This window comes from Pithys albifrons, chromosome 17 (assembly GCF_047495875.1).
Source record: "Pithys albifrons albifrons isolate INPA30051 chromosome 17, PitAlb_v1, whole genome shotgun sequence".
Lineage (NCBI taxonomy): Eukaryota > Metazoa > Chordata > Aves > Passeriformes > Thamnophilidae > Pithys > Pithys albifrons.
In genome coordinates this window covers 3,017,183-3,044,606 of record NC_092474.1, presented here as the reverse complement: position 1 = coordinate 3,044,606, position 27,424 = coordinate 3,017,183, and the positions used below count along the sequence as shown (strand labels likewise).

The 27,424-nt window shown below is 47.4% G+C and overlaps 1 protein-coding gene across 1 annotated transcript in view; it reads left to right on the top strand.

The window, feature by feature from the left end:
* The window catches only part of MMP17 (matrix metallopeptidase 17), a 62,966-nt gene that overhangs the window by 33,707 nt on the left and 1,835 nt on the right, over positions 1-27,424 (top strand). The window contains exons 2-9 of the mRNA XM_071572046.1: positions 6,152-6,284; positions 8,158-8,284; positions 15,145-15,428; positions 18,283-18,459; positions 18,596-18,695; positions 20,307-20,389; positions 24,237-24,389; positions 26,673-26,930. Of these exons, the coding sequence (XP_071428147.1) occupies positions 6,152-6,284; positions 8,158-8,284; positions 15,145-15,428; positions 18,283-18,459; positions 18,596-18,695; positions 20,307-20,389; positions 24,237-24,389; positions 26,673-26,930 (1,315 nt within the window). The remainder of the gene's footprint in view (positions 1-6,151; positions 6,285-8,157; positions 8,285-15,144; positions 15,429-18,282; positions 18,460-18,595; positions 18,696-20,306; positions 20,390-24,236; positions 24,390-26,672; positions 26,931-27,424) is intronic.

The window sequence follows — 27,424 nt, the reverse complement described above, 5'->3', positions numbered from 1 at the left end:
TTTACAACGCCACTGCTCTTAACTTAATCCAACATTTAAAGCAAGGGGTAGGGAGAGGAAATCATTAGCAGCTGCATTAACTTCCACCCCGGATTCTGTGCACAACGTTTACTCAAATTAAAGAGCTGTTTGGATTCAAGCAACTCCTCTGGCGGGAGCTAATGGAAGTGGTCCTGCAGTTCAGTGGTGGCATCAACCAAATTCCTGGTTGTCATCCAACCTGCAGGTTTTCTCTTAATGAATTAATCAGCTGATTGCGTGCGTGCAATACCTCATTAGAGGGGCGTGTGGCCACCTTTGGAAGGGAAGTGCTGGCTCTGTGGGGCCTGGAGGCCGATCCATCGTCCTCCAAGGATTGTGGCACCATATGTGTTGCTCTAATTAACGGGCGTTGTTCCTGGGGTCTTTTGATCTCAGGGAAATGACTGTAAAAATTGTAATACTGTAAACCTTCGATAACTTGGAAGAAAACCTCAAACAGCCCAAAGCAATTTCCTTTAATCTAGCTTGTGGTGTTGGTGAATTTTTTTTATTATTTTAAAAGCTTCCACCCTATTTAATGGTAGCTGTAGAGATAAAGTGGAGTGTAATTTAGAAATTAGTTCCGGATGTTTGAGTTGTAGCTTTATTTTAGTAATCTGGGTCATTAATTTTGTTGAATAGCATGTTTGGATTTTCTTCCCCTGCCTGTGTGAAGCACGGCTGCACCCACGGTATAATTGAACTTCCAGCAGAAAAAGGAGTTTTCAAAGTCCTCTCACCACTGGGTGACCCCACCAAAACAAAGGCCATTTTTCTGTGGTTATCCAGCATGGAAGGCAGGAGATGAGCCATGGAGATGAGTGCTGGGGTGGTTTGTGCTCCTGCTGCAGCCAGGGACATGGGGAGAGGGGGGACCAGGGTGCCCCTGCTGAAAAGCCAAAGGCCAGGTTCAGGTCAGGGTAAGGGTTCAACCTCTCAGCTGTGACAAAACCCTTTTTAAATGAATAAAACCAACTCAGCACTTGACTAATGAAAAAAGGTGCCATTTCGTAAAGTTTTTCAAGGAGTATTAATGAAAGGGATCTTTTGAGTGGAAAAAACCATGCTTCTGCAAAATCCTTGGACTGGCCTACAAATTTGGAAATTAGGGCATACCAGCATCCTCTGTGTGTGTTGCACATCCAAAGAGTCCCTGGAGGTGTGTTAGTTACTCGCTGAAAAGAGGTATCTGGAGCAACATTGGTGGTCATGGCATGGACCAGGGAGAGCTGCCCATGGGTGGCACCACTGACAGCCCTCAGGCAGAGCACTGTGGGTGCTGTTTGCACCCTTGCCAACAGTGACCTGAATTTAAACTCAGTTTCTTTGGCATAGATGGGATGGGGTGGAGCCTGTCTGGGAGCCTGGCATGCTGGTGCAAAGCTCAGGATCCAGTCTAGGAATTTGTTGAGGAGCCAGGGACTGTGATAAAGCTCTGCTCTTCCCTCCACTTGGCAACAGGCTGGGTACACTGGGGATAACCATCTCCATCCCTGAGCAAAGGGAGTGTTACAACCTCTGCAGCATTAAGGCTGGTTTCCCCCTGTACGTTTATGCAACAAAAGACAACCTGATTTTTGGGGGCTAAGCTTTAAAAACATGGTCATTTTAATGCTACAAGAGCAGGCAGAAGTGTGGAGGTGGCTTGGGTAGAATTTTTTTGCTTACCCTGATTTCTCTTTTGCTGTTTATCCGGTTTATCCCCTCCTTGTTATCCTGAACTAGTTTGTCTTCTTGTAAACGCCAACCTACGACCCTTAAAAAGAAATCATCAGGAAGAAAACTTGCTGACTGAGTCTTTTCTTTGCCTGTGGCAGTTGAATAGGCCCATCAGCTTATATAATATTAATATTTGTAAAAGCAAACCTACAGAGCTCATAAATCTTCCATAAAAGAGGGACAGTATCTACGTCTATTTTAAAATGAAGCAGGTAAGTAGGTTCTAGGACAAAAGGGTATTGATACAAAGGAAGTGGAGAGATGAAAGAAATGAAATTGCCATTTTAATCTGAAAATTGTCTCTGAATAAGTAATACCAGAGGCCTCACTGCTGCTGGAGCCAGCATTTTGCTCTGGGTCATCACTTGGCCCTGGAAAGCCCCAATCCCTGACTGCTCCCTGGGATTCTATTGAAGTGGGTTAAAGGAAGTCCAAAATTGTAGCAGGTGTAGTTCACAGAAGAGAGGAGTGCATTACCATTTTGTGCTTCTCCAAAGGCAAAAAATAAATGTGCAAAAAATCTGCAGGTTTGGATTCTGTTAAACCTTTTTTAAGGCAAGAAACAGGCTTTTCCCACTGCATGTGGGAACCCAGATGAGAAAAAAAATAATACAGTCTAATTTTAGCCAACTAAGTGAGCAATCTGTCTCCAAACACACACACAGAACAGCTCTGTGGAGGAATGACACTGTGTCACCACTATCACAGTCTCTTTTTAAAGGAAAAAAATGCTTTGGAGCAGTTGCTTTAAGACTTTGTTAGTCTTTTATTGACTACTGTGCATGGTGGGCGGGGAAGGGTAAATTCAAACCTTCTGAAGATTGTAAAGGCAAGGAAAAATTTGGCTTTTAATTTTTTTTTCTTTTCCACTGTTCATTTCTTGAGTTGTGATGTCTGTGGGTGGTTGGTCCCATAGGTCTGCAGGGGATGGGGCATGGGCAGCACTCAGGGTGCCCCCATTGCCAGTCCAGAGAGTTGGACGTGCTGTCAAGGACACAGCACAAGTCCCACCATCCACAGTGGGATGGAGGGACCTCAAGCCCCACTATGGGACAGTGTTTTGTCCATACACATCCTGGCTGTGGTTTGTAGGGGAATGTGCTGCTGCTCAGCACTGAGCAGTGCAAGTGCTCTTGCTGCCAGCTGTGTTTATCCAGCATGATGGAGGGGATGGGCAGAGGGGTGGGTGTGTTTGGACAATTCTGCCAGACATGCAGTTCTTCCTTTTTGCTTCTTTCTTTCTTTTCTTTTTATCCCTGGACCTGAGCCAATGGGAAACCTTTCATTCTGTATTGTTCAGAATACAGAACAATGGAGCTGGATCAGAAGATTCATTGTGGACTTGGTTTGGTGTGTTCCAGCTTCCAGCCCCATCTTTGCTAACTCCAGCACTGCAGAAGTCCACCACGTGGGTCTGCTTTTGGCAATGACTTTGAAATGAGCTGGCTGGATCCAGCCCAGCAGCCCCCTGTGGTCAGGGTAAAGCAGACATGGGCATGAACTGCTCCAAAGATTCCTAGTGGGAAGAGACAGAACCAGTAGATGGGAGCACAGGAAATACCATTACATTCATTTTACAGATGAGGAACTGGGGACCTGAGACACAGTGAGGTGATTCCACAAAAACTGAGCTTGGATCCTGTGAGCCCCACACCAAGGGCACATACCCTGGGCCACAGCATGAGTCATGTAGTGCAGCCACGCTCATTCCCAGCTCCTCTTGGACCTGGAAGATGGTCAGACATTGGCTTAATCTGACTTCTTTTGATGAAGCAATGTTTTAACTTTTTGAAATAGAGAGTTGTTGAAGCTGAATCTTCTCATGGGATTAGGTCAATTCATTTAGTGCAGCACACTTTTAAGGAAAAGTTTTTATCGTGCCAGCTCAGGCAAGAAATATGTTCATATAATTTTAGTATTCAGCTGAAATCACTATTTCATGTAAGCATTTTAAGCTAATGAGAGTTGGCAAAAAAAAGCTTTTTTTATTAAAAAGAAAGGTGGAAATAAGAAGAGAACGTGTTGGAGTTATCTCAGTGGAAATGTTTTCATATTTTTCATTTATGGAATTTTATAAGTTTAGCTTTTGCATTATTAGTGACAAGAAAATATCTGAGAAGCTTTCACAAGGCACAGAGATAATTAGTCAGACAATTCCTGCTGGTGTTTCTCATCTCCAAGTCAGCTACAGTTTCCCTCACGAAATTTTCTGCCACAGCAAAGGTAGAATGTGAAAGTTCAGTGTTACAGATCAGCTTTGCTTACAGGGAGAGAGGAAACCAGCCAGAACCCCTACACTGGAAAAAGAGATGAATGAGAGCAATTTCACAGAGAGAACCTGAGTTAGGCAGGATCAACATGATGGTCTAGATGAAAAATCACATGCAGGGAAATCAGTGCTTGCAAGGTAGATCCAGCAAAGGACTTGTGACATCTGTCTGTTCATTCCATCTTCTCTGTAGGGAGCCCCCAGTTTGCTCTGGGGTGTGCACCTGCGTTTGTGCTTTCTCCGTCTCTTTGGGTTAAGAAGGAGAGGGGACCCACAGGGCTTTTGCTGGGTGTTCTCTGTGCTTTTGCTTTCCCCAGCCTTTTGCTGCAGCCTCCATCTCGAGGAGGGCCCAAGGACAGCCTGGTTGTGCATGTCTCTGGTGTGACAGTGTCTCCAGTGTCATTAGAGGATAAACGGCACTGTCTCCATGGCCAGGGAAGAAACCAAATTAAACTCCACCATCCCCAGCAATTGATGGGCCGGCTGCCGACCTCAGTGTCACAGCCAATTTCTCATGAAGAATCAAGGGTGAATTGTATCTCTAATTTCGGTCACAAATGTTTTTGCTATGCAGAGGAACAAATAGTAGCAGGGAGAAGAGAAGAGAGTGCTGGTCTGGCCTTCAGCCTGGTGGCAAGAGAAGGCTGTGATGATGCTGAGATGTTCCCAGGGAAGTGGTGGCTAATGGAGATGCATTAAATGACAAGAAATGGACAGATAAGCTGTTTCCTGGGCACACCATCCCACTAAAACAGGGCAACTGTGAAGGGAGGGCGAGGAGGGAAGTGAATTGCTGGTGAGAATCCTGGCACAGCAGACTGTGGTCCCTGATGGGGAATCACACCAAGCATGGGGAGATCTGTTGTAAAGCTCTGTAAGTGTGAATCTATTTGGGCTTGCCAGAGAGTGGCTGGGTGTGCTGTGGCCTTCAGAGTGGCCTCTGCAGGTGACATCAAGCTATGAGACATTCAGAGTGTAATGATAAGCAGGTACTGACTTCTGGCACTAATCTGACCACAATAAATTTGTGGTGTATTGACTGTGGGGGAAGTCTGGATCAATATCAGTCTTCAAGAGTCTCAACAGATCAATGTTTGATACAGATAAAGAAAATAGAGGGCAGGTGTTTATGGCATTCCCTGCATGCAGTATTATTATTCCTTGGTCATCCTTCTGCTTAGGGAGGGCAGGGAGTGAGAAGGAAGGTAAGAATGGATTTAGAAAGATAATTCATGAGACATTTTAAAAACAGTTGGAAGAAGAGTTTGGCATTTTTTTTACATCAGTTTTAGGCTGAAAAGAGGAAGAGAAAAATCTTCATAAAAATATATTGTCTTCTAAGAGACAAATTCCTATCAAATAGTGGGCTTGGGTTTAATGAGGTGCCCATGGCAGGGGGATCACTGGCACAACATGGCTGTGCTTGTCTAAGCTTTGGGAAAGAGGGATGCATAGGGGTTCCACAGGTCCCCACTGCTTTCTGGTGTTAGGGTGACCCACACCTGGCTCTAAATACTTTAGAGCAGCTGCAGGGAGATGGTGAAACCAGAGAATGTGGAAATGCTGGAGAGGAGGACTCTGTTTTGTGTCAGGGCTTGGGTCTTGGATGACTGTGTGGCTCAGAAGGTTTCAGAGACTTCATGGTTGGGTTTATTTGCAGAAAAAATCCTAGTGTTGTGAAGGTTGAAGTAAAACAAGCTGTAGAATCATTTAGGTTGGAAAAGACCCTTAAGATCAAGTCCACCCATTACACTAATGTCCTCAGACCATCAGGGTGCAGTTTTCCTCCTCTTGCTGTGCTCAGCCCTACACTTCCAGTAAGAGCTGCCAGTGTGCATGGGGAGCACCAGGGATGCCCGTGTGACCCTCAGCTGGGGCTGTGCTGCCACTGCTATAAAAAATGGACTGCAGTTGGGTGGGAAAATTAAGATGTCACCCTTGGAATCTGTGAAGGGCATGCATCCCTTTACTGGAGTGTTGTGTACAGATCCATCTACATCCATTTATTAGCAGAGACCACGTGGTTCTGGTAAGCTGGGAATAAACATGTTTGCATGCAGAACAGAGAGGAACTTCAGAGCATCGTTTCCTGTGTCTGTATCTCCTTTTTCTTTTCTCACCCCACCTCTCCTTGTTTCACAGGACTGGCTGACAAAATTTGGGTACCTGCCTCCTCCAGACCCTGTCACGGGGAAGCTGCAGACGCAGGAGGAGCTCACCAAGGCCATCACTGCCATGCAGAGGTTCGGGGGACTCAAGGCAACAGGGGTCCTAGGTCAGTGGCTCATGATCCCTCCTTTCTCTGGTGCAAAGGGAGGAGGGATGGCTCCTTGCAGGTCTGTGGAGGAGAAGGGACTTGGCACAGTGCTGTGGAGCAGCAGCATCTCCAGGAAAAGCTCACACGGGTGTAACACACGGCCCAGTTTGCAGCTGTAGGAGTAATTACATGGCTCAGGTGCTCTGTTGCCTTGTGCTTTCAAGAACCTGAGGCAAGCAATTATTTCAACAGACCCACAGACCCTTGGGGTTCCCAGTGTGCTTAAAATAGCTCTTGGTGTGTTCCAAAAAAAAAAAAAAAAGGAAAAGAAGAGAGAAAGTTGTCCTGTTCAAAGCTTTAGTTGTAGCATCAAACTGAACTGAACAAAAATCCTGATTAAGCTTCCCAATTTGAGTATGTAGATATTTTGGGTTCTTTGCTGCTGAGGCACAGGCTGGGAAAGGAGGAAGGTGGTGTTGCATCATCCCAGTACTGCTGGTTCTTGCTCAGGAGCCAGGGAGTGCCTGTGGAGCTGGCAAGGCTCTTTGGGTCTCTCCTTGGATCTCACTGAGCTACAAAGGCTGTGAATACTCCCCAGTCACCCCCATCCAACTGAGAGCCCTTCACCTGCCCCAGCAGCTCCCCTGCCCAGCAGGAACAGGGTGGCTTCCATGTGGCAGGCACATCTGGCTGGGATAGAGCAGTCTAAGGCCAGGCTGAAGCAGCACGGGTTAGTTCCCCAGTGTGACTGGGGTCATTCCTCTCAATGTCTTCATTGAGGGAAGGAGAAAGCCAGCATTATCCCAGCCCACGGAAGGGAGCCTCTCTACTCTCCTCCCCTCCCTGACAGGGCCGTGACCTCCTGCCATGGGGCCAGCCATGACCTCCTGCCATGGGGCCAGCCATGACCTCCTGCCGTGGGGCCAGCCTGCTTCCGCTGCTCAGGATGGGATTAAGGAGAAGCTGCTCATTAACCAGCAGGTCTCCATCCATCCCAACACCCCAACAGCCCCCTGCCAGCCCCCCAGAGCAGTGGCTGCATCCCATCATTGGGACTTTCCACTCTTAATTGGCCACATGCAATTTTTTCTGTTCCACCTCATCACAAGCTGCAGGAGACCCTGGAACAAGGATGGCCTTTTTGAATGCATTTAGATTTGCATTTCTGGAGGGGGTATTTGAAACAGGATGGGGGTTGGCTGCCCTGGGCAGGTCATAGATGTGGGTTTGTTCATGAAAACAGAGCTTAAGAGGTAAAGTCAGCAGGAAAATGGGTGACTGAAACAACATGTCTGTGTTTCTGCTTTTGAGAATAGGCACTTCAAGCTTTCATTAGAAAAAAAAAGGAATATGAACGTTTTCCAAATGAGCTCCTAGCTGAACAGAGGAGGAGTTTATTTAGATGTCCGTGGAATAATGGGAAATTCAGCAAGAGAGAACAAAACAGAGTAATTAAAAAATATGTTTTAAAATATAATCAGCTGGCCACAAGTGGTTTTCCACACAAGTTTTTGAGAGCTGTTAAAGTGTTAGGCAAGAGGTGACCTGCTCTATTTTCTCCTGAAATCAGTAAAACTGCCCACTGACACCAACAGCAGAACAGGTGCCTGATCCCCAGCTGGGGGATGGCATCTCCCCTTTCCTCCAGCAGCCTCAGCTCAGGGTTGCTTTGAAGAGATGAGCTTCCAGCAGGAATTGTTGCCAGTGGTGGGATGTAGTGGGCTCAGTGACCCATGGGTGTCACCATAAGTGCTGTGCCCCAACATGCTCCTGTATTTGGACTTCTGCTCCTCTGCTTCATTCTTAGCACTTCACTTTCCATCTCTTTGGCTGCCCCCGGGGTTTCTCAGCCCACCATTCCCATGATTTCTTGTTTTTTCCCTAACCATAGATGAAGCCACACTGGAGCTGATGAAGACCCCTCGCTGCTCTCTGCCTGACCTTGCCACTGTGGAGACCAGGAGGAAGCGATTCGTGCAGGCTGTCACCAAGTGGGGCAAAAGGAACTTGTCCTGGAGGTAGGAATTCATCTACCCTGCTCAAATCTTGCAGCAAAGGACCAGTTCCAGGCAGACCTGTGCTAAATGGTGGTTCAAATGTGTCCCTCTGTGTTCCCAGGACCCCACAGACTACTTATTTGAACTCTTCTCCTGGCAATCCCAACACTGACTTCTTGGACCTGCTCAGCAATGCCTAGGGATGGTGCAGATTAGACCAGTGCATTAACTGGCAGCTTTTTGCTGGGTTGCAATGGTTGTTAGAGAATGTCTTTTCTTGAGTTCATTGGGACTTTGTGCTTTTTCAAGCAGCTGCACAAGGTGGGGACTCTAATACGAGCATTTTCTAGGTAATAGAGTCATTTTTTTCTCCTAGTCCTTGCCACAGGGGAGTATTTCTCCTTCTGTGTCAGGGAGTGACACATGTGGGTCACTCTGAACCTGTGACACATGCAAGTTCAGGTCCAACTTTCAGAACTGCTGAAGATCAGTTTCCAAGCAAACTTAATTCCTGTCCCACCAAGATTTGTTCTTCTTGGGACTTATTTTTCCTCCTTCAAAGACCATGTGCTGCAGTGATTGTTCCTCTAAGAAAGTTCAGCACCTTGAGGTGCTTGTACTGTCCTGAAAACACATGTGGATGCTATGGAGAGTTCTCTTCATTAATAATAAGGTTCTCTTTGATCCTGACACAGCCCCTAGAGCGAGTTCTCTTCCCACTGCAGAAACAAATCTCATCTTGGCTGTCGTTGTTGACACGTGTTGAAACTGTGGCATTACCAGGGATTTGGTCCATGTTCCAGCAGATCCCTTTGAGACCTTATTTTGAGAAAAGATAAACATAATTCAGCTTCAGTAAGAAACAGTTTTGGCTCACAGATGGATTCATGTAGTGAAGTGACCCATGTTATAAAACCTCTGCCTGTTCTCCCAGCCCTGTCTTGATGGGTAAAAGGAATAAAGTTCACATTTCAGAGAGGAGAAAATCCTTTAGGCAAAAAATAAAACATGCCCAGATGTTCTGTGAGCTGCCAGAGCCAGTGCAGGGGCATGGCCTGTGCACTGCCTGACTCCAGCAGCTCCTGACAAACCTGAGTGTCACCCTATGGCAGCAGGGTCAGGGCACTGGTTCTGCAGGTACCAGCAGAACTCCAGCCATGCTGGCACAATATCCAAAGTGCCAGGCTGGAGTGAAGCATGGAGGTGAAATGGGGTCAGGTGGATGCAGCCCTGGGATACCCCCCACTTCCCACCCCCTTGGAAATTGTGATGCTGCAGCAAAGATTGCCATAAAAAGGGCTTTAGGTCTGAGACAATATTATATGTAAGACATAAAGAAAAATCCATCTCCTGACAAAGTCATTTTGGCTTTTTATTCTTTGGTCCTTTCCAAGATCTTGGCTTTTGTCCAAGAAAGGGCTGTATTTTATAGCTGCAGGTTGTATAAGCCAGCAGAAGGCTATGGCATTACAGAAACTCCAACACAGTATTTACACCCAGCACTTGAGATTAAACTGGCTTTTTGGAAACTGCCATGAAAATTGGCCAGCATAAAGTTTTACATGCTTACCTTTTACACATTGATTGAAAATTTTAACAGAGGAAAACAAAACTAAATTTTACTATGCCATGGATTTAAAAGTTGAAGAAAAACCTGAACAATTGCAAGGTTGGAATAAATGGGTAAGCAAAGCTATATGAAAGGAGGGTCTCAGGACAGGCACCTGCACTGATGGAGAAGGCAGCATTTGGCAAAAAAAAATATTATAGGCATGTGGGTTGCTCGGATTTCTTCTTTTTACACTTGAGTGCAGCCAGTCTGGGGGCCTGGAGGGCTTGGGGAGCAAAACAATGCAGGCTGCATCCTGCATAGCTCACGGTACAGCCTCAAAGCATCCCAGTAAAGCATCAGACACAGACAGTTTTCTGTGGCTCATCTCCGTGGAAAGTTTCCAGGATATTACAGCATATAAATCTTCTTTTCAAGGGATTGTTTTTATTATTCCTTCATTTTTCCTGCACTATCCCCAGGTGCCGAGGCGCTCAGCAGCTGGTGAGGCAGCGGCGTGCTGTGGATGCCCTCTGCTGGCATCTGCACCGGAGCCACCTGCAGCCTCTTCCCCCCAGCGTTTGCAGCCTGCTTTTTCCTTTGCTGATTGTGCATTCTTGCTCCTGGCTGTGCCCTGCAGAAGGGGAGTTCACAGCCGGCATCTCCATCTCTTCCCAGCGCTCGCTGTCTCCCCGCAGTGCTGGGAAGTGCAGCAGCAGGGCCGTGCCCCTTCTCTCTGCATGCTCTGAGCTCCCTGGGGCGGGGAGGGGGGGAGCCATTGAAGCCAAGCTTTCCCAGTTTCCCATTTTTTTTCCTTGCTGAAATCTCAGCCCAGTGCTGAACTGAGCTGACTTTCATCTGCCTTTAGTTAAGGAGGAGTTCTTTGTGCCACTTCATCAGAGCTGCAGACTTTGAGGCTGTGATGCTCAGGCCATGGGGTGCTGGAGTCAGAGCAGATACTGCTGGCAGAGGAGCAGTGACGTCTGTCAGTCACTGCCCACCATCACTGTGAGAGTCCTGAGCACACCCAAAGGCAGATGTGCCACTGCCTGACTCCAGATGTGGATTTACTCAGGCATGGAGGGGCAGCAGCCAGGCAGGTACTGCTGAATAAGGGTGTGGAGCCCCCAGTGCTGGAGCAGGACCTGATCCTCCTGCCTTCCTTCTTTAATCAGTGGCATCGCGCCATGGAGACCTCCCAGCCTAAGCCCAGCTGGTCACAGACTGCCTTGTCCCCTGTGTCTGTCTGGGGATGACAGATGCCCAAGGTGGACAGAATGTCACCTCTTGGTGTGGAGCTGTGTTAGGGCTGTTATATAACACCCCTGTCACAGAGAACTGGGGCCCTCATAGAAAGAGCCCTGAGCAGCTGGAGCAGTGAGAGAAGGCGGCTGCCAGGTTGGCATCTGCCGCCAGCACAGGCGGCAGCGCGGGGCCAGGAAGGCTGGGGGCTGACTGGCATTCTGTGCATGTTACAGGGCAGGAGAAAGACTATCAACCAAAAATGTTCAGTTTTTGCAAAGTGCTGGGAGAGGTGTGGTGGAGGGTGCAAACATACCCACAGCTTTCCTCCTGTAGCATTGGGGTATTGCAGCAGTGCCAGGGTAGCACCAGACTGGGGCTACTGTGCCATAGATGGCTCTGGGCAGCTGAAAAGCACCTTTGCCATGGCAGCGAGTGCCCGCCTCTTCAACTGTCCCCTCTTCCCTCCCTCTCCAAGAAAAATCAGAGTGGGTTTATCAGGCAGTCCTTATCCTGCTGTGTTTAGTAGTTCTCAGCATTTGTTTTATTTGTCTGCGGTTTCAGGACTGGGAAGGTGAAGGAGTGTTTTCATTAACCACCTATTGATTTCTCATCCATCACTGATACTCTTCCACTTTTGTCTTTGGGAGGACAAAAACCAAAGAGGAACCCAGAAATTGAATTAAACATTGGTGTGGGTGCTCCTCAACAGGGGCAGATCAGTTCTCTCTGGTCTCTACTTATTAAGGATCCTGGACACAAAGTCTCTTTGGGGTGGGAGAAGCAAAGGAGGGGATTCAGAAGACTTGTGAAATACTGGCAGCACTGGGTGAAAGTCAGCATTCATTTGTCTGCATGGCAGTGCTGCTGTGGAGTGGAGATGTTCCCCTTGGCATCCAGCAGTGCCACTCACCACCACATCCTGCTCAGCAGCCACTGGTTCCAGTGTCATGGCTCATGCAGTCCCTTCCACCCTGGGAACAGGCACTCCTTGGGATGACCCAGAGTGGGATTTGCAGATGGATGTGACTGACCCTGAGGCTCGAGGCAGTGTTGGTGGGGTGCCTGGAGGGAATTGAGCAGCCCAGTGTTTGTCACCTTCCTGATGGCTTGGCAGGGGCCGTCTGGAGCAGAGAGATTTCTCTCCAATTACATCAGACTGGAGCTCTGTAAGGGGAGTCTCAGGAGGGATTAACATCCAAGAAGGAGTGCTGCTCTCCCCTGGGGACCTAAGCACCACCTACTACAAATAATAATAATAATAATAATAATAATCAAGGTAGGAGGAAGGTTATTTATCTGCAGGACCTTAGAAAAGTGCCTCCTTTTCAGTGGAACTGGGTAATGCAATGCTGACAAAAGTCCTATCAGCATAATAGTCTTTTCCTAATCTCATTGAATACAATTAGCAGAGCTCCAGCAATCAAATCAGATGCTGAATTGAAAAACCCTGATGGGATTCTCCTGAAAAATGATGGTGGTAATGAGTAAAGGATGGGGGACTTTTCACTTACACCTGCAGTATGTTAATAAAATGTGGATCAGCTCTGAGGTGTAGGACCTATTACAAGAAGCAAAATAAGTATTGATACTGTTTTTGCCTTAATCTAATGTTTCTGGAGTCAGAGCTTGGGATGAATATTAATAATGTTTGTCTCTTTAGACAGGGCTTTTTATCCCCCATCCTTGTACAAGAGAGGTCTGATTTATTATCCTCATTCTACAGCTGGAAAGAGAAGGAAAACAAAGGAAAACAGTGCATGTGGCTTGAGAAAGAAAGAGCAAATAGTGTTGCTGAGTGTGAGTCCATGCCTTAGGCACCATGATCTTGGAGAAAGGTCATAATTCCTAGGCTAAACATGGTATGTTTCACACATAAAATGATTTATTCAGTACAAATTAAAGCAGCAAAGGATTTATTTAAGTCCAGAGGAGTGTTGTGGAAGATGAAGATAGCTAGTTAAAGAATATCTGGAAACCAGGTGAGCTTTTAGTACTGTAGAGGATTACATCTAGTCACAGTCTCTTCTATAAATTAAAAATTGTATTTCCTAATCCCATGCTCATATTGGTTGTACCTCTGTGCTGTCATCTTTACAAATGTGTTTTCTTTGAAGTCCTACAATTAGCTGATGTTTCATGTATGTTAACTCATTTAGATTAGTTAATAAGGTCTTTCTTTGCCCACAGTGTTTAGGAATAGCAGAGACAAAGATGTGAATGATTTTTGCTCATGGTGGTTGTGATGTGTTTTGCCTGGTTCACCCACACCATTCCCACTGTCTCTAGGATGGGCTTCCCAAGCTCTTCAGAGAAACTGTTAGTGAGATTTCTGCTTGTTGTTTCTGCTAAGCCCTTTTTTGTTCTGTCCTAGATTTAATCCTGACTAGTTTTGCCCAGGCCAAGAGGTGGTGCCCACCTTGGGCTGCCTGTCTCTGAGGGCATGGGATATATGAAAATATTTGTGAAAGCAAGAGCCAGCAAGTCATTCCTACTCCCTTTCTCTGATCTGTGGCGTCTCCCAGCACCCAAATCACTACTTGTAGGAAGAGCTTGATGTGACATCCCTTTCTGACACCTGTAATTACCTCCTGAAGTTCAGATGGGTCATTACCACACATTAGTGCTGGCACAGTGTGTGCTACCGAGCCGTGCTCTCCCAGCTGTATTATGCAGGAGGACAAGAGAGGTGATCATAATTGTTGCTTCAGCCTTTAAAAATATGTCAAGCCATGAATATTTCATGAACACTTTGGTTGGTGTGCTGGTGCCCAAGAAATAAAGTATCTGTTATTACTGGGGTAGAGCTGGCCAGCTATTTTCCAGCAAAATTGGTTTTGTCAATAATTACTTAGTCAACAGTACATTTGCTTGGAAAGTGTGTGTATTTTTGTCAAAATTGTCAATGAAAGATTATCTAAACATGCTCCTTTAGAAGCCAAGGTGCCTTATTTCATCTTTGTCTTTTCATCTCCTCTATTAAATCAACAATATTGGGAATTCTTTTTCAAAGTTGGCTTATACAGGAAACATTGACTTTTTTCCATTCCAGCACAACCCAAAAGGGAGGGTGGAATTGTGAAGGACAAATTCCATCACATGGCTTGGCCCACCCAGCTTCTCTTTCTGACAAGGCAGACCTGAGGACCACAGGATGCAGTGCTGACACAGAGAGACAGTAATAGCCCTGTGATGAATGCAGTAGTGTTGTAAGCCCCTGCTCATTAATATTTTTTCTACCAAGAAGCAAGTCAAGAGCTTCTCAACTACAGTTCTCCATCAGATTTCCCGTCTCCTTCAGGCAATAGGCTTGAGGCATCTTGAATTTACATAAAATGCATCCTTTCCTCTTCCTCCTAGTTATGGATTGCAGTCTCTGAGATTGCTGGCAGTGCACTGGTTTCAGAGTATATTTTATAACTCCAGCAGACATGCTGGGAAATATATGGAGGCAGCAAATCCCTACTGGATTTCTGTGCGTGTGTAATAAGAACCTCTGGTTTGTTGCAAGAAAACTGATAGGTCTGTGTGTGATGCAAAGTCTTCAGACATCAATAGTCTTTATATATTTGGGTTGCACTTGGAATGAGTAAGTGGTGAGGAAATAATTATCAATAGGTCTGAAAGTGAGCTTGGAGAAAAAAATGGGCAAGCTCTGGAAAGGGAGTCATGCCATTGGTGTTTCCAAGGCTGGACAAGGGTAGTAGTCCTGGGGTCCTGGGCATTAACTCACTCCTGTGCATGGAGTGTGGCTCTGAGGCTCACTGCCACCTGGTACAGCAGGATTGGGAGGTATCAGGATTCACATCTTGGCTGTGTTTTACACAAATGGTGAGGTGTTTCACACTCTGGTGGGCAAGACTGGCTTGGTATTTCCAGAAAACTCCAACTCAGCCTCTGAAGTCCTCATGTCTGTGGAACTGGTGAGATTCAGGGACTTAAGGACACACATGTGAAGGGTGTTGGGGCACTTCAGAGGAGTGCTAAGAGCTCTGAAGGCCTCACCAGCCACCTGCAGAGCCAATTCTGGGGGTCCTCAGAGCACTTTGGTGCTACTGACCTACCCTCTCTTTTTCCCTCTTCATTTCAGAGTTCGCACCTTCCCAAAAGAATCCCAGCTGGGCCATGACACAGTCCGAGCCCTGATGTACTACGCCCTGAAGGTCTGGAGTGACATTACCCCACTGAATTTCCATGAAGTGGCAGGAAACAACGCCGACATCCAGATAGACTTCTCCAAGGCAGATCACAATGATGGCTATCCCTTTGATGGGCCTGGTGGGACAGTGGCCCATGCTTTCTTCCCTGGAGACCACCACACTGCAGGAGACACTCACTTTGACGACGATGAGTATTGGACCTTTCGATCATCAGGTAGGTCAGGGTGGGAGAGCTTCAGACAAGCAAAAGAGCTCCAAGTTTCCCTTTTCTGCTGTGGTGGTTAGAGTGGTTCAGCTTCTGCTACACCTTCACCCCAGGCTTCAGGATCCCACCACCTTCTTCTGATTCTCCTCCTAGCCTTGCTAGCAGAATCACCACAGGCAGAGTTGAGGATAGTCTGTTCTTGCAAGCCTCAATGGCATCTCTGTCTTTCTCCCCACCATGCCAGCAGTTGCACAGCTCCCCACTGCCCACCTCCAGTTCTCATCTTTCCTGGGCCTGGAAGGTTGCAGGTTGGGGGTGTGGCTGCTGGACCTCTTGGATGGGGACTGCATTCACTGACATCCTTTGGGTGGCTTTGCTGCCACATGTCCCAGTTTCCGATTTTTGAAGTATATTATTATACAGTGACCTGCCTGGAAAGGGCTCTGTGTTCTGCAGGTAAAAAGCCCCCTGTCAGGATGGTTACAAGTCACAATTTTATTCTTTTTAATCTTTTATTTCATCTTCTCTGGCTAGAGCAGATTTTAATAAGCAGAGGGGACTTTCAGAAGTGAGTGTTCCTCAGCTGCAAAACCATCTGTGAGGATCAGGTCCCCAACCTTTGTGTTGGGCACGTTTTGGCAGAGTGTCTTCTCTGCAGTCACCAGCTTCTAATTTACTTGTCAGGCCACCTCCTCTGCCAGCCTCCCAGTGGGATCCTGCTGCCTCAGCTTAATGACTTTGTTTAGACCTAATCATCTTCTCTGAAAGCAGCTAATACCTTCTTCCTCCCCAGCCCTCTCCTCCTGCCCATCAGTTGACCTCTGCCCATCCCCCTGAGTGTTTGTGAGCAGGAGCGTTCACCAGACATGCTGGAGGAGGTCTCGAGGTGAAGGCTAAAGGTCTGGACAGGCTAATCCTTCAGGATTACACCTGCTCCATGGTTCATACTGCTGTGCATGTGGTTTAGTGACTCCTATGGGGAAGGGAAAAAAGCAGCAGCTGTGCTCTGCAGTTACACAGAGTAGGGGCAAGTGCTGTGGTCAGTAGCTTGCCACAGTGGATGTGTTAATGATGGAGTCAGGATCGGTGACCCTTTTGTAGCTGGTGGATGGGAACACTCAAAAACTACTTATGTGAAGGAGCGAGCTCAGAGCCAGAATTCCTTCAGGGAATGTCCCTCCAGCACCGCCGAGGAATGAGGGGATGAGCCTGACAGCAAGAAAACTGCCCTCTATTTTGGAGGTCTTGGAGCTATCTGAGCTTCATCTTTTATTTATTTTGTTTCTCCCTAGTGCTTCAAAAACAACAACTTGCTAGGTGATACAAAAATATCCCCAAGGTTGCCAGTTTGGCATTAAAATGTCAGAGAGTGTATGTCTTGTTCTCTCCTAGCACTGGGAAAAAGAGCACAGGTTATAAAAATCCTGGCTATTTGCAGACACTGTAAATAATAGTCATGAAGGAAAAGGCAAAATTCAGCAAAAAATATCCTTCCCTCCAGCACCCCAAGACTGGTGAGAAGCACTAAGGGCTGTGTAGGATCAGCCATGGCTGCTTCTGTGCAACTTCTCCTTTGGCTCTGACCTCTCTCAGGGAACATGACACTCCTCGAGCTCCACAGGGACCTTTCCAACCTCACTGCCTGTTTATTACAATACTTGAAATCATGATCTTTGTAAGAACCACACTTAAAATCTTTGCTGCCCTCTGGTACTGCTCTGCAGGGCATTGCTGTGCAGTGAGGTGCAGAAATTGCACAGGCACTTGGCCCAGTGAGTCTGGGTCTGGCTGGTGGGAATGCACCGAGTGGGATTAATCCTGTACAGCTCCTGGGAGCAGCTCCTTCTTTGCTTTGGCAGCAGTGGTGTATGTTTGGAAGCAAACATTAACCCCTGGTCTGAGTGTCTGAGGCTCCGGAGAGGATGGGATGGGTCTGTGTGTGGGTGTAGTGTGAGGCACTGGGGCTTGAATTGCAAATAACATAGTTTGGGAAAGAGAATATAGCAGAGAGCCCAGACTGAGAGGAAAGTCACCAGAGGAGGTGTCAATGTCCAGCAAAGTCTCTCTGATGGACAGTGTGGTGTGTGAGGATCAAAGTGGCTGCCCATAGGAGCAGATGCCAGAGCTGCAGCTCTGCCAGCACAAAGTGTGGAACAGAAAAAGATGGGTAAACCTTCTGAAAACTATCTGGACACAAGTCACCTGCCCCTGACAGGGCAGCAGTCAGATGAGCAGGTTGGTGGAAAATGAGCAGTTGAACATCTCTACATTTGTGTGTGTGCAAGAAGGTGTAAGTGATGGATTTGGCTAGGGAAGCAGCACAGAGTGCCAGGCAGGGAAAACCCTGCAGAGCACTGTGGGCAGGCGGTCAGTGCCGGCACTCACTGGCTCCTTGGCACAAGGTTCGGCTCATCATCACAGGCTCTGACGAGCTCCTGGCTAGTGGCTGCAGAAATCTGGTATTCTGGGCAATGCCAAGGCTGTGTCAGCAGCTGCAGCAGACAGGCACGAGGTACGGGGGGTGACTGCCCTGGCCCAGCTCCTGCTGTGCCCATTAGCTGGGATGGCAGATGGCTGTGACGTGGCTGCTGTCTCAGCCGTTTGTCCGACTCTTTCTCAGGTGCCAGCAGTGATCTGGGAATAAGAGGCTGGTATGGATTCATGTCTGGACTGCCTTCTATTTTCACATAATACACTTCAGTCTCCAAGAAGAGAAAAATGTCTTTTTCAAACTTTAGCTATTGTAAACTCTTCTTTTCTGTTCGTTTAACATATACCTTCACTTTCTCCTACAGTCCACCCAAATCCCCCCAATACAATCAGCATGTAGTGACTTTTATTTCAATTTGTTTTTTATCTTCAGATGCTCATGGGATGGACCTATTTGCTGTGGCTGTCCATGAGTTTGGCCATGCCATTGGCTTGACCCACATCTCTGCCATAGAGTCTATCATGAGACCCTACTACCAAGGTCCAGTGGGGGATCCTCTGAAGTATGACCTGCCTTATGAGGACAAAGTCCGAATCTGGCAACTCTATGGTAAGTTTGTGTCCCTCGCCTGGCTACAGCCTGTTTGTGCCATGGGAGGACAGACTAGAATAGCTGTTTTCTGGAGTGAGTGGAGCTAGTGGGGAGGATGGTATTCCCCACTACTGCTTCTTGTCTTTCTGCACAGGAGTCAGGGAATCTGTGTCCCCCACAGCCAAGCCTGATGTAAGCAAAGCAGATGACCATCCTATCCTGCCCGAGCTGCCAGAGAACCGCTCCACTGTCCCGTAAGTCAAATTCCTTCCTTTCTGCAAAGGCTGCATAGTAGTGAAGCTCTGCTTCATCACTACCTTCTCTGCTCACTCTGACTTTGGTATTTCTCTCTGGACCTGTGGATATTTCCCTAAGACTTAAAGTTCTACTCATACTAATGGAAATTTATCCCCATAACCCTTAAGTAAATTCGTCCTTGTTGGATGAATTTACCAATTAATCAAAATTCCTCAGCAGTACCCTGAATTGCACAAGCATAACATACCTAAATCTTTCCACAGTGAGCAACTCCCTAATGTACCTGTGGGGAATGAATATTGGAGTGGACTGATAACCTGACTCCAACACAGGTTTGCACTGGTAAAAGACTACTTTCACTGATGTCCATCAAGCAACCAGTGTACCCTCACTGAGGGAAGTTCTGGATCTAGGTCATTAATAAACATTGGTTTTACTAAATTTTTTTACTACCAGTACAGCAGGACAGTTAAGAAGGAACACTGAACAAAAAGGCAGGAGGTGATGGTCACACACATTTTACCAGGTACCAGGAGCGTCCCAAGTGAGAGGGCAGAGATGGAGCAGATCACCTTTACCTCCTGGTTCTTTTATTTGGAACATGCTGAATGCCATTAACTATCATTCTTGCTTGTCCCCAAGGCTCTCTATGGCTGTGTTGAAACCTAGAAACATGCGAGCCTTTCTCCCTGCTGCTGTAGGAGACCATCATCTCACATCAGCAGCAGGAGGAGCAGAAAATTTGTTCATCCCAACCCCTTGTTCCTGCTCTGTGTCCTGGGAGAGTGGATGGGGTTCACCTTCACATCTGTCATTTTGTGGCCAAAGAGGGCTGTGAAGCTGATGCTGGCAGCCCAGCACAACTATCACCAGATTAGATTTATGCTTCCCTGTCACCCACAGCAGCTTTTCCGTGCATGTTCCCAGCATCCTCTCCTTGTTCTACCATCAATCATAATTTCTTACATGGGCTTTGTGGCTCTCTCAGTCCTTCATATTCTATGCCTTCCCCACCCACCTTGTTAAAGCAGCTCAGTACTTCAGCTGCTACTTGCCAGGTATTTTTCACCATGTATCTTTCACTAGGCATCATATGGCATCATTGCTCCTCCAGGTCCCTCTGTTTAGGCTCAGCTGCTTTCTGCTTTGCAGCTCTGTCACCTCTTACTGGCATTTTGGAGCTCAGCCTTGGAGCAGCAACATCCTGAGCTGCTGGAGCGAGCTGCTCCTTGGCCGTTTTCCACGTGTCCTGCTGCCCTGGGGCAGCCGGCCGTGCCATGCTGTGCCACCAGGGAGCGGGAGGCCAGCTCAGCCCTCACCAGCTACATTGCCTGATAGATGTAGAGCATGTCCTCACTCGACTCCCAGCCTCTGGTGGCCCAGGGATATCTGCCACAAGCTGTCTTCAGGCTGAGGGTTGCCTGAACTCGCCTTGGGAAATCCCCATGCACGTGGCTGGGTTTGAGCATCAGGAATGGCAGACGGGCACAGCCTTCTGCCAAGGGCTCCAGAGCAGGGGTGATGCAGTCCATGGGATGGGAGGCATCGAGGGGACACAACCCCTCGCTGTCTGCCTGGGCTGTGCTCACCTGGGCATCTTTCCACAGGCTCAGGCGGGATGTGCCCAACAGGTGCAACACACACTTTGACGCAGTGGCCCAGATCCGGGGAGAGGCTTTCTTCTTCAAAGGTGAGCACCTGCCTCCAGCACAGTGCCTGCCAGGGGCTGTGCCAGTGTCACTCTGTGGTGGCACTGGTGTGACAGCACCACAGTGCCAGTGCAGTATTGGACGGGCTGGGGTGGGTGGTGAGGATGAGCTGGGTTGTGGTTTGTGGACTGTGGGGCTGCAGACCCAAGGAGGCGTCTATCACACCTGAGGGCTGTGAGGGAGGAGGAGAAGGGGTGTGGGGTAGAGGTATCCAAAAGATGGAGCAGTAAATCAAGTATTTCTTTTATCAAAAGAAAAAAAAATAAGGAAAAAGCCAATGAAACTAAAACACAATTTATTCTAAAATTATTAAAATTTATTTTGTTTAATCCAGAGCATAATAAACCTATGGGGCCTGTGGCCAAGAGCAGTTCAGTGGCACAAGCAGGTTGGGCTTCTGATGGTTGGTTAGGGAGGAGAGACCACTGGAGGCAAACCCACTGCCCATGACCCCACAGTGTGCAGCCAGTGTGGTCCCCATGAGGGATGTGTGTCCTAACACCAGAGCAGTTGTGTGTCCATGTGCCATGTCCTGGGATTTAACACTTCCCTCTGAAGTGGCTGCACTCAGGACAATCCAGCACAGCAGTTTGTACCTTCATCCATCACACTGGACTGCCCAGGTGGAGAACTAAAATCTGATGTTTGTGCTATCAGAGTCAAAATCGAGGTTGAACTGAGGATGAGCAGAGCAGCAACAACACTCCACTGTTTTACTTCCTTTCCTGCCATGCTTCACCTTCCCTAACACTGCTTGCTGTGCATCACTGAAAAACAGCTTGTGTGCAATTGCAAACCATCTGGTTTCGTGCCAGCAAACACTTGCTGTCAGTGTATCCCCAGGGTGCCCGGCTGTTGACAAGGAGCCCATTGGTGCCTTCTCAGCTGTACAGAGCCCGTGTGGGCTGGACTCTGTGGGATTTCTTTCTAAGATGTAAAAATGCCCACTGGGCACTTCTTTCCATCCCTGGCCTTCCTAAAGCCATCCAGCAGGGAAGCAGAAGCCCCAGGGCTGAGCTGCAGCATCCAGGCATGTATAACCCATCTGGGTTATCACAGTGTGAGCCTTGGGTCACACATGGTAAAAGGGCTCCAGAGAATTCGGTGTTGCCTGTGCTCTGTGGGGAACACAATACAGAGGCTTTTCTACAACGTTCTTTGTTCAGATGCCAGTTCCAAAAAGCCACAGTGAAGAAGGGAAAATCAGAGTCATGGACTAGTGTCAGGATGAATGGCTGTCTGTCTTTCAGAGGGGAAAAATGATGAAATAGAGAGAAATCCATCTCAGTGTCTATTTTTGGATATATTTATTGTGGGCCAAAATGCAGATGGAAAGAGCATGGGGTTGGTGGGCGCCAGCTGCCTATCTGCCTCCAGAGCCCAGCACCTCCTTTGGAGCCCCCATCACTGCCCCAGAACCATCCTGGGCACTAAGGAGCAGGGAGGTCACCTCTGGGGCAGGATTTTAATGACCTATAGTGCTGAGTTCCATTCATTGATGGACATGTTTGTCCAGCTGGTTCCCTAAATGGAGAGCAGCCTCTTCCACTGTGAAGGACTGGAGCTCCTCAAAGCTCCCAGGCTTGTCTTATTGAAGGCAGTGGTGGGTTCTCCACACTTTGGAATCACTGCTTGCTTTGATGTAGGTGCTACACTACAGACTCCTGAAGTTTTAAACACCTTTGACCTGTCTGTGTGTCTGCACAGCGTATGCAGCAGTCTTGCCAGAGGCAGCCAAAATCAGGACAGTGTGGTACACACCTGGCATCCAAATTACCTGGGATTAAAGAAAACAACTGCCTTAACCCCCCATCCACATGTTGGGACAGCAGAACTTGCCACTTGGCTTTTATTGTGCTCAGTTTGCCAGCTCAAGAAGGGGTTTAAATGGAGATTTTTAAACAAACATGGAGTTGAGGGCTTGTTTTTTAAATTGTTTCTGCATACTAGTGGCAGCAATTCCCCCGTGGATCTGGCTTTGGCTGATGATCATCCATGCAACAGCAGCACTTTGTCAAGCAAGCCAGGCTGTCAGATTTAGAATTCCTTGCTACTTAACTGCTTTATTTTCTTTCTTTTTCTTGATAGCTTATCAAAACCCCAATCAAAGTAACCAACAACTCAGGCTATGCCTGATTTTGGGGGTAGATGAAAGGGTTTTGTGCTGCAGCTGCTCATCTGCTGAGCCCACTGCTCACAAAGGGTTACCATGTTAAAAGCACTGGGGCTTCCCTTCGTGTGTCAGGTGATCTCAGGGCACTTCAAAATTCAGATACTGGTCTGCTAAGGAAGGAATTATGTTGAGCTGTATATCCTGCTAGAAAAGTGAAAATCTGGCTTTGTCTAGTGCCTTGCTAATTAGGGATGCAGAAATCATCTTTATTTAATTACATATGTTTCAGTCTATGTAAAACGGCCACCAAATTTGAATCCTTGGGGTTTTTTACATTCTCAAAAAGAATCTGTAATTATGGCAATTCCTGTCATATTGGGATGTATTATTCATTTGTGTGTTTCAGTCAGATAGAGCAAATAGGCAAACTGGAGCAGAAGAACAAGAATATGATATAAATCCATATAATTAGAATAAAACTCCCTCTCTGCAGATGTTTAAGTGTTAAAGTTTTGCCTTTTGCATTATTAGGCTAAGATCCAATTTCCATAAAATTTTAAAAGCCAATATCTGAATCTGCTGGCTCTGGAGAAAGGACTGAGTGTCGTGAATACAAATCTGAAGATGCATCTTTGATTTCTATTGCTTATCTCCCCTTGAGAATCCATGCAAGAGCAGATGTAAATAACATGCAATAATTTCTAACAGCCAATAACAAATATGAGACAAAGTCGAGAGTTGCCTCTTAGACATCTTACTCCGGCTCACTTCACTGTGTGGAGCTCTCCAAGGAAAACACAGCATGGAGAGTGCTGCAAAAACTCAGGATGAGAATTCCAGAGCCAGTGCAGAGTTGGGTTTTGAGTTGCCCCTTAAGAGCATTAACGCTCCTCAGGAAATCCCACATAAGGCTTTTTTAGCAGGAGAAGAAATTGTCATCCTTCCCACAGAGGAACCCAAATTACCCCAAATATTCCAGAAATACCCCAGATATTCCAGAAATACTCTTTCTGACCTGGGGCAGTGCTGCTGCAGGTGCTGAAGTGTGTCTTCTGGCACTACCACTGCATTCATCCTGGGAGCTCTGCAGGACTACAGTCCCTGCTTATCCTGCACCTCTAGATGGTACCAAAGTCCTTAATTGTCTCAACCCTTCCAGATTTATTTAATATGGTTTCCTCCTCCTCTATTTCCTCACTCTTAAAAAATCCCTCTTACATGTTTCATGGTAACATCCCAGACATTTCCAAACACAACAGCAGCTGGGCACTCTGTGTGCAGGAAGCTACAGGGTCTCCAGGGGAAGAGAAACAGGGATGTTTTTTTGGACACTCTTGCTAAAGTTTGCTGGTACCTGGTGCAGCCTCAGCTGCTGCCTTGTCCCACCAGCTCCCAGGAGGTCCCACGCAGAGATGGAGGGAGGAAATGAAAGACTCCTTTTGCCTGCGCTGGCTCAGTGGCACAGCTTCCCACCATGGCCAGGAGTATAACAACTCCAGTGCAATGTCCAGAGGATTATTTTAATCCAAAAAGGGGATAGAAATAGAAAGCAGTCACACAGCTGCTGCTGGATAGCAGGATGGCTCTAATTCACAGCTCCCATCTCACGCCTTTGATTGCTGCTGCTGCCGCTGCCCAGCACTCGTCCCCCGGCGCTCATTCCCCAGCAAAGGTGGGTTGAGTGTGGTTCAGTAATGTCCAGTCTGTCCCTCCAGGCAAGTACTTCTGGAGACTGACTCGCAATAAGCACTTGGTCTCCCTCCAGCCGGCTCAGATCCACCGTTTCTGGCGGGGTTTGCCGCTCAACCTGGACAGCCTGGACGCGGTCTATGAGAGAACCAGCGACCACAAGATCGTCTTCTTCAAAGGTGAGAGCAAACACGGCGCTGGAGGTAGCATGTGTGTCTCCTTGGTGTAGAGCCTGGTGCCAGGGTACCTTGGCAGTGTTCTGACCTCTCCTGCAGGCAGGACACATCAGTGCCAGCCGGTGAGCATCTCCTAGGTCAGATCCCAGACCTGTTGTCCCATAAGCAAGGCAAGAGAAAGCAGCTGTCAGGAAGGGCAGGCAAAAGGTAGCAGTCCTGTCCCCCAGAAAATGAGAGAAATGTCACTGAAGACAAAGTTCAGGCAAATGTAACTGAAATCTGAGCTTTTCAAGAATGAAACACAAGCAGGAACCACCACCCTCACACACATGTCACAAATACTGTGTTCCTCCTCTGGCCTTTTCTCTTTTTAGTATTTGTTGCTGAGAGGGAACAAAAATGAAACTGAAGAGCTTGGTTTTGCTAATTATATTTCTGTTACTATATTTTTTCTTAAAATAAGTGGTATCATCTTCTCTTTTATTTAAAAAATCTCACGTGTTTCTTTCAAAAGAGCTTGAGGAACAGATCAGCCTCTCAGTTCCTATACAAATGTCTGAATCCTTCACAGACTATCCACTCTTGCTGGTTTAGATGCCACCCATGCACTCAATGTCATCCATGCTTCTGGCAGGCATTGACTTGTTTTGGAAAGGTTGTGCACTTGAAATGCTAAATACATCCCAGCCCTCCATGCTTCCTGGCTGGAAATTGCTTTTTGTCTCCTGACTGTTCTACTCCAAATGTGCTGCAATTATCAGTTTCAGAAGTGCTGAACCAAGCACTTCTGAAGCAATAATTTGGTTTCAGTTCCTCCAGCCAGGCTGGAGGGATTGCCTATGTCCTGTGCAAGCCACTAGGCTTGCAGAAGTCTTTCCAAGCACAGCCCAAGCCCTCCCAGACTGCTGGCAATGCTGGCTCTGCAGAGATGTGCCAAGCCCTGCTTGTCCCCATGGAAGAGCACATGGAAGGCTCTGCCGTGTGTGTCCAGCTGCCTCAGGCAGCCTGCCCCGTTCTGTTTTCCCAGAGGGAATGGGGCCAGCTGGAGCATGGCAGCCCTTGTGCCTGACATCAGACCCTCCCAGTCAGGTCTGCAGAGCACAGCAGCACTCGCTCGCTCCTTGCCTTCCTCCCTGCTCTGCCTACAGGGACAGAATTACAGACAGCAGCTCAGGTTCAGGGGCTCCTCCCGGCTGCTTGTGAGGCTGGAATTCCAGATGTGCCACAGTTGGTGTCGCCCCCGCAAGGCAGAGCATTCCATGGTCACCACATGCTGTGTGTGTTAGTCCTGTCTAGCTCCTAACATAAACTCAGGATTTTCTATCCAGCTGAAAAATACTGTCTCATTCTCTCCCTCCAGCACTGTTTCATTGATCCCTGGACAGAAACCAAAGCACACAAATTACCTTGGCCTCTAAGGTCCTGCTGCTGATACCTGGGCATGCATTTAAGGGTCTCTTCAGAGGCAGAAGTCTGATCCTTAAAGTAGGTTGTGTAATACCTAAAAGGACACTGCAGGTTCCTAAAGAGATGTTGTAAAAGAAGAAAGACTTTCCCAGTGGTTAGAGGATTATGAAGGGAATTGAGACATCTGCATTCATTTTGTTGTTCTGACATAGACCGGGGCCCAGTCATGTCATGCTTAATATTTTTGAGGAAAAAACCCCATATTGATGATTCTCTACTGCTCAAGGTAGGGCTGAGGAGGTGGCTGTGTAGGACACTCGAAGAGCAGTGAGCTGCTCAGATGGGATTTGTCCAGTCCTTTTACATCCTTGTTACATCCCTTTAAACCCACAAGTCCATCAGCCTATCTGACTCTAGAAAGTGTGGTGATTTCTCTACACTACTAGTGGGACTACACTTGGCTTCTCAGGAGCAGAATACCAGGCAGAAGGTGCTTGTCTTACCCAGAAAAGCTGTGTGTAACTTTGTTTCTTGTAGTTGGATATCAGGCAGAAATTCAGGGTCAGAAAACCAAATGCCCCCACCAAATACATAAAAGTGACAACTGTACTAATGCTCTGAGCATACTCATGTCCTGGGTCCATTGTGTTTTCAGAAGCAAAGCAGAGCCATGTCCCTGGACAGCCTGACACTAAAAAGCAACTATTCAAAGCTAGAGGTTTCCCAGTGGGCTGACCCCTTTGCATTCCCATCCTTACATGCAAAGAGCTCAGTCCTGAGGCTTGTCACCACAACAGACAGTGAAACATCAGCTCAGCTCGTCTGTGGGGGAATGCTGATTGTGGCTGTGAAACAAATGTGCTTCTTTCCTTTCCACAGGAGACAGATACTGGGTCTTCAAAGACAACAACGTGGAGGAAGGATACCCACGGCCCATTTCGGACTTTGGTCTGCCGCTGGGAGGAATCGACGCCGCTTTCTCCTGGGCCCACAATGACAAGACTTATTTCTTTAAGGACAATCTCTACTGGCGCTACGATGACCACGAGCGGAGGATGGATCCTGGGTACCCTTCAGAGACCATCCTGTGGAAGGGAATACCAAGCCCTTTAGATGATGCCATGAGGTGGTCAGATGGTGAGTCCATACACCAGCTCAGAAAAACACAAGAAAGAAAATAGTGTTATATTGAGTTGTAGCCCCTTCTACCCTGCCTGCTGACATAAATGCTGAGCCCCTGATGGGATGGCTGTTTATCTGGTGTCTGGAAGATGAAGAGGGAGGTGTGCTCCCCACACTGCTCACTAAAAGACTTTGTAATTCAAACAGGCAACAGCCCCTAGGGGGGTAATAATTTTATTTTATTAAAAGAACACAGTTGATGCTGGTTTGCAGTGATTTTTTTCCTATTATGGGCTGATTTGCTCCTCACTGGTTTTGTTGACATTGGAGTTTTTGCTGGGTATATGAGGATGCAGACAGAAAATGCTTTCAAAGGAGACGTTTTCCCCAGAGTTACAGCTTATTTTCTGGGGATGAGATTTCTCAGTGGTTCCTTCCCCCTGAAAAAACTCCACAAAAATTTTGTCACAGAAGTCGTTTACAACCAACCATTCACTCACAACAAAGTG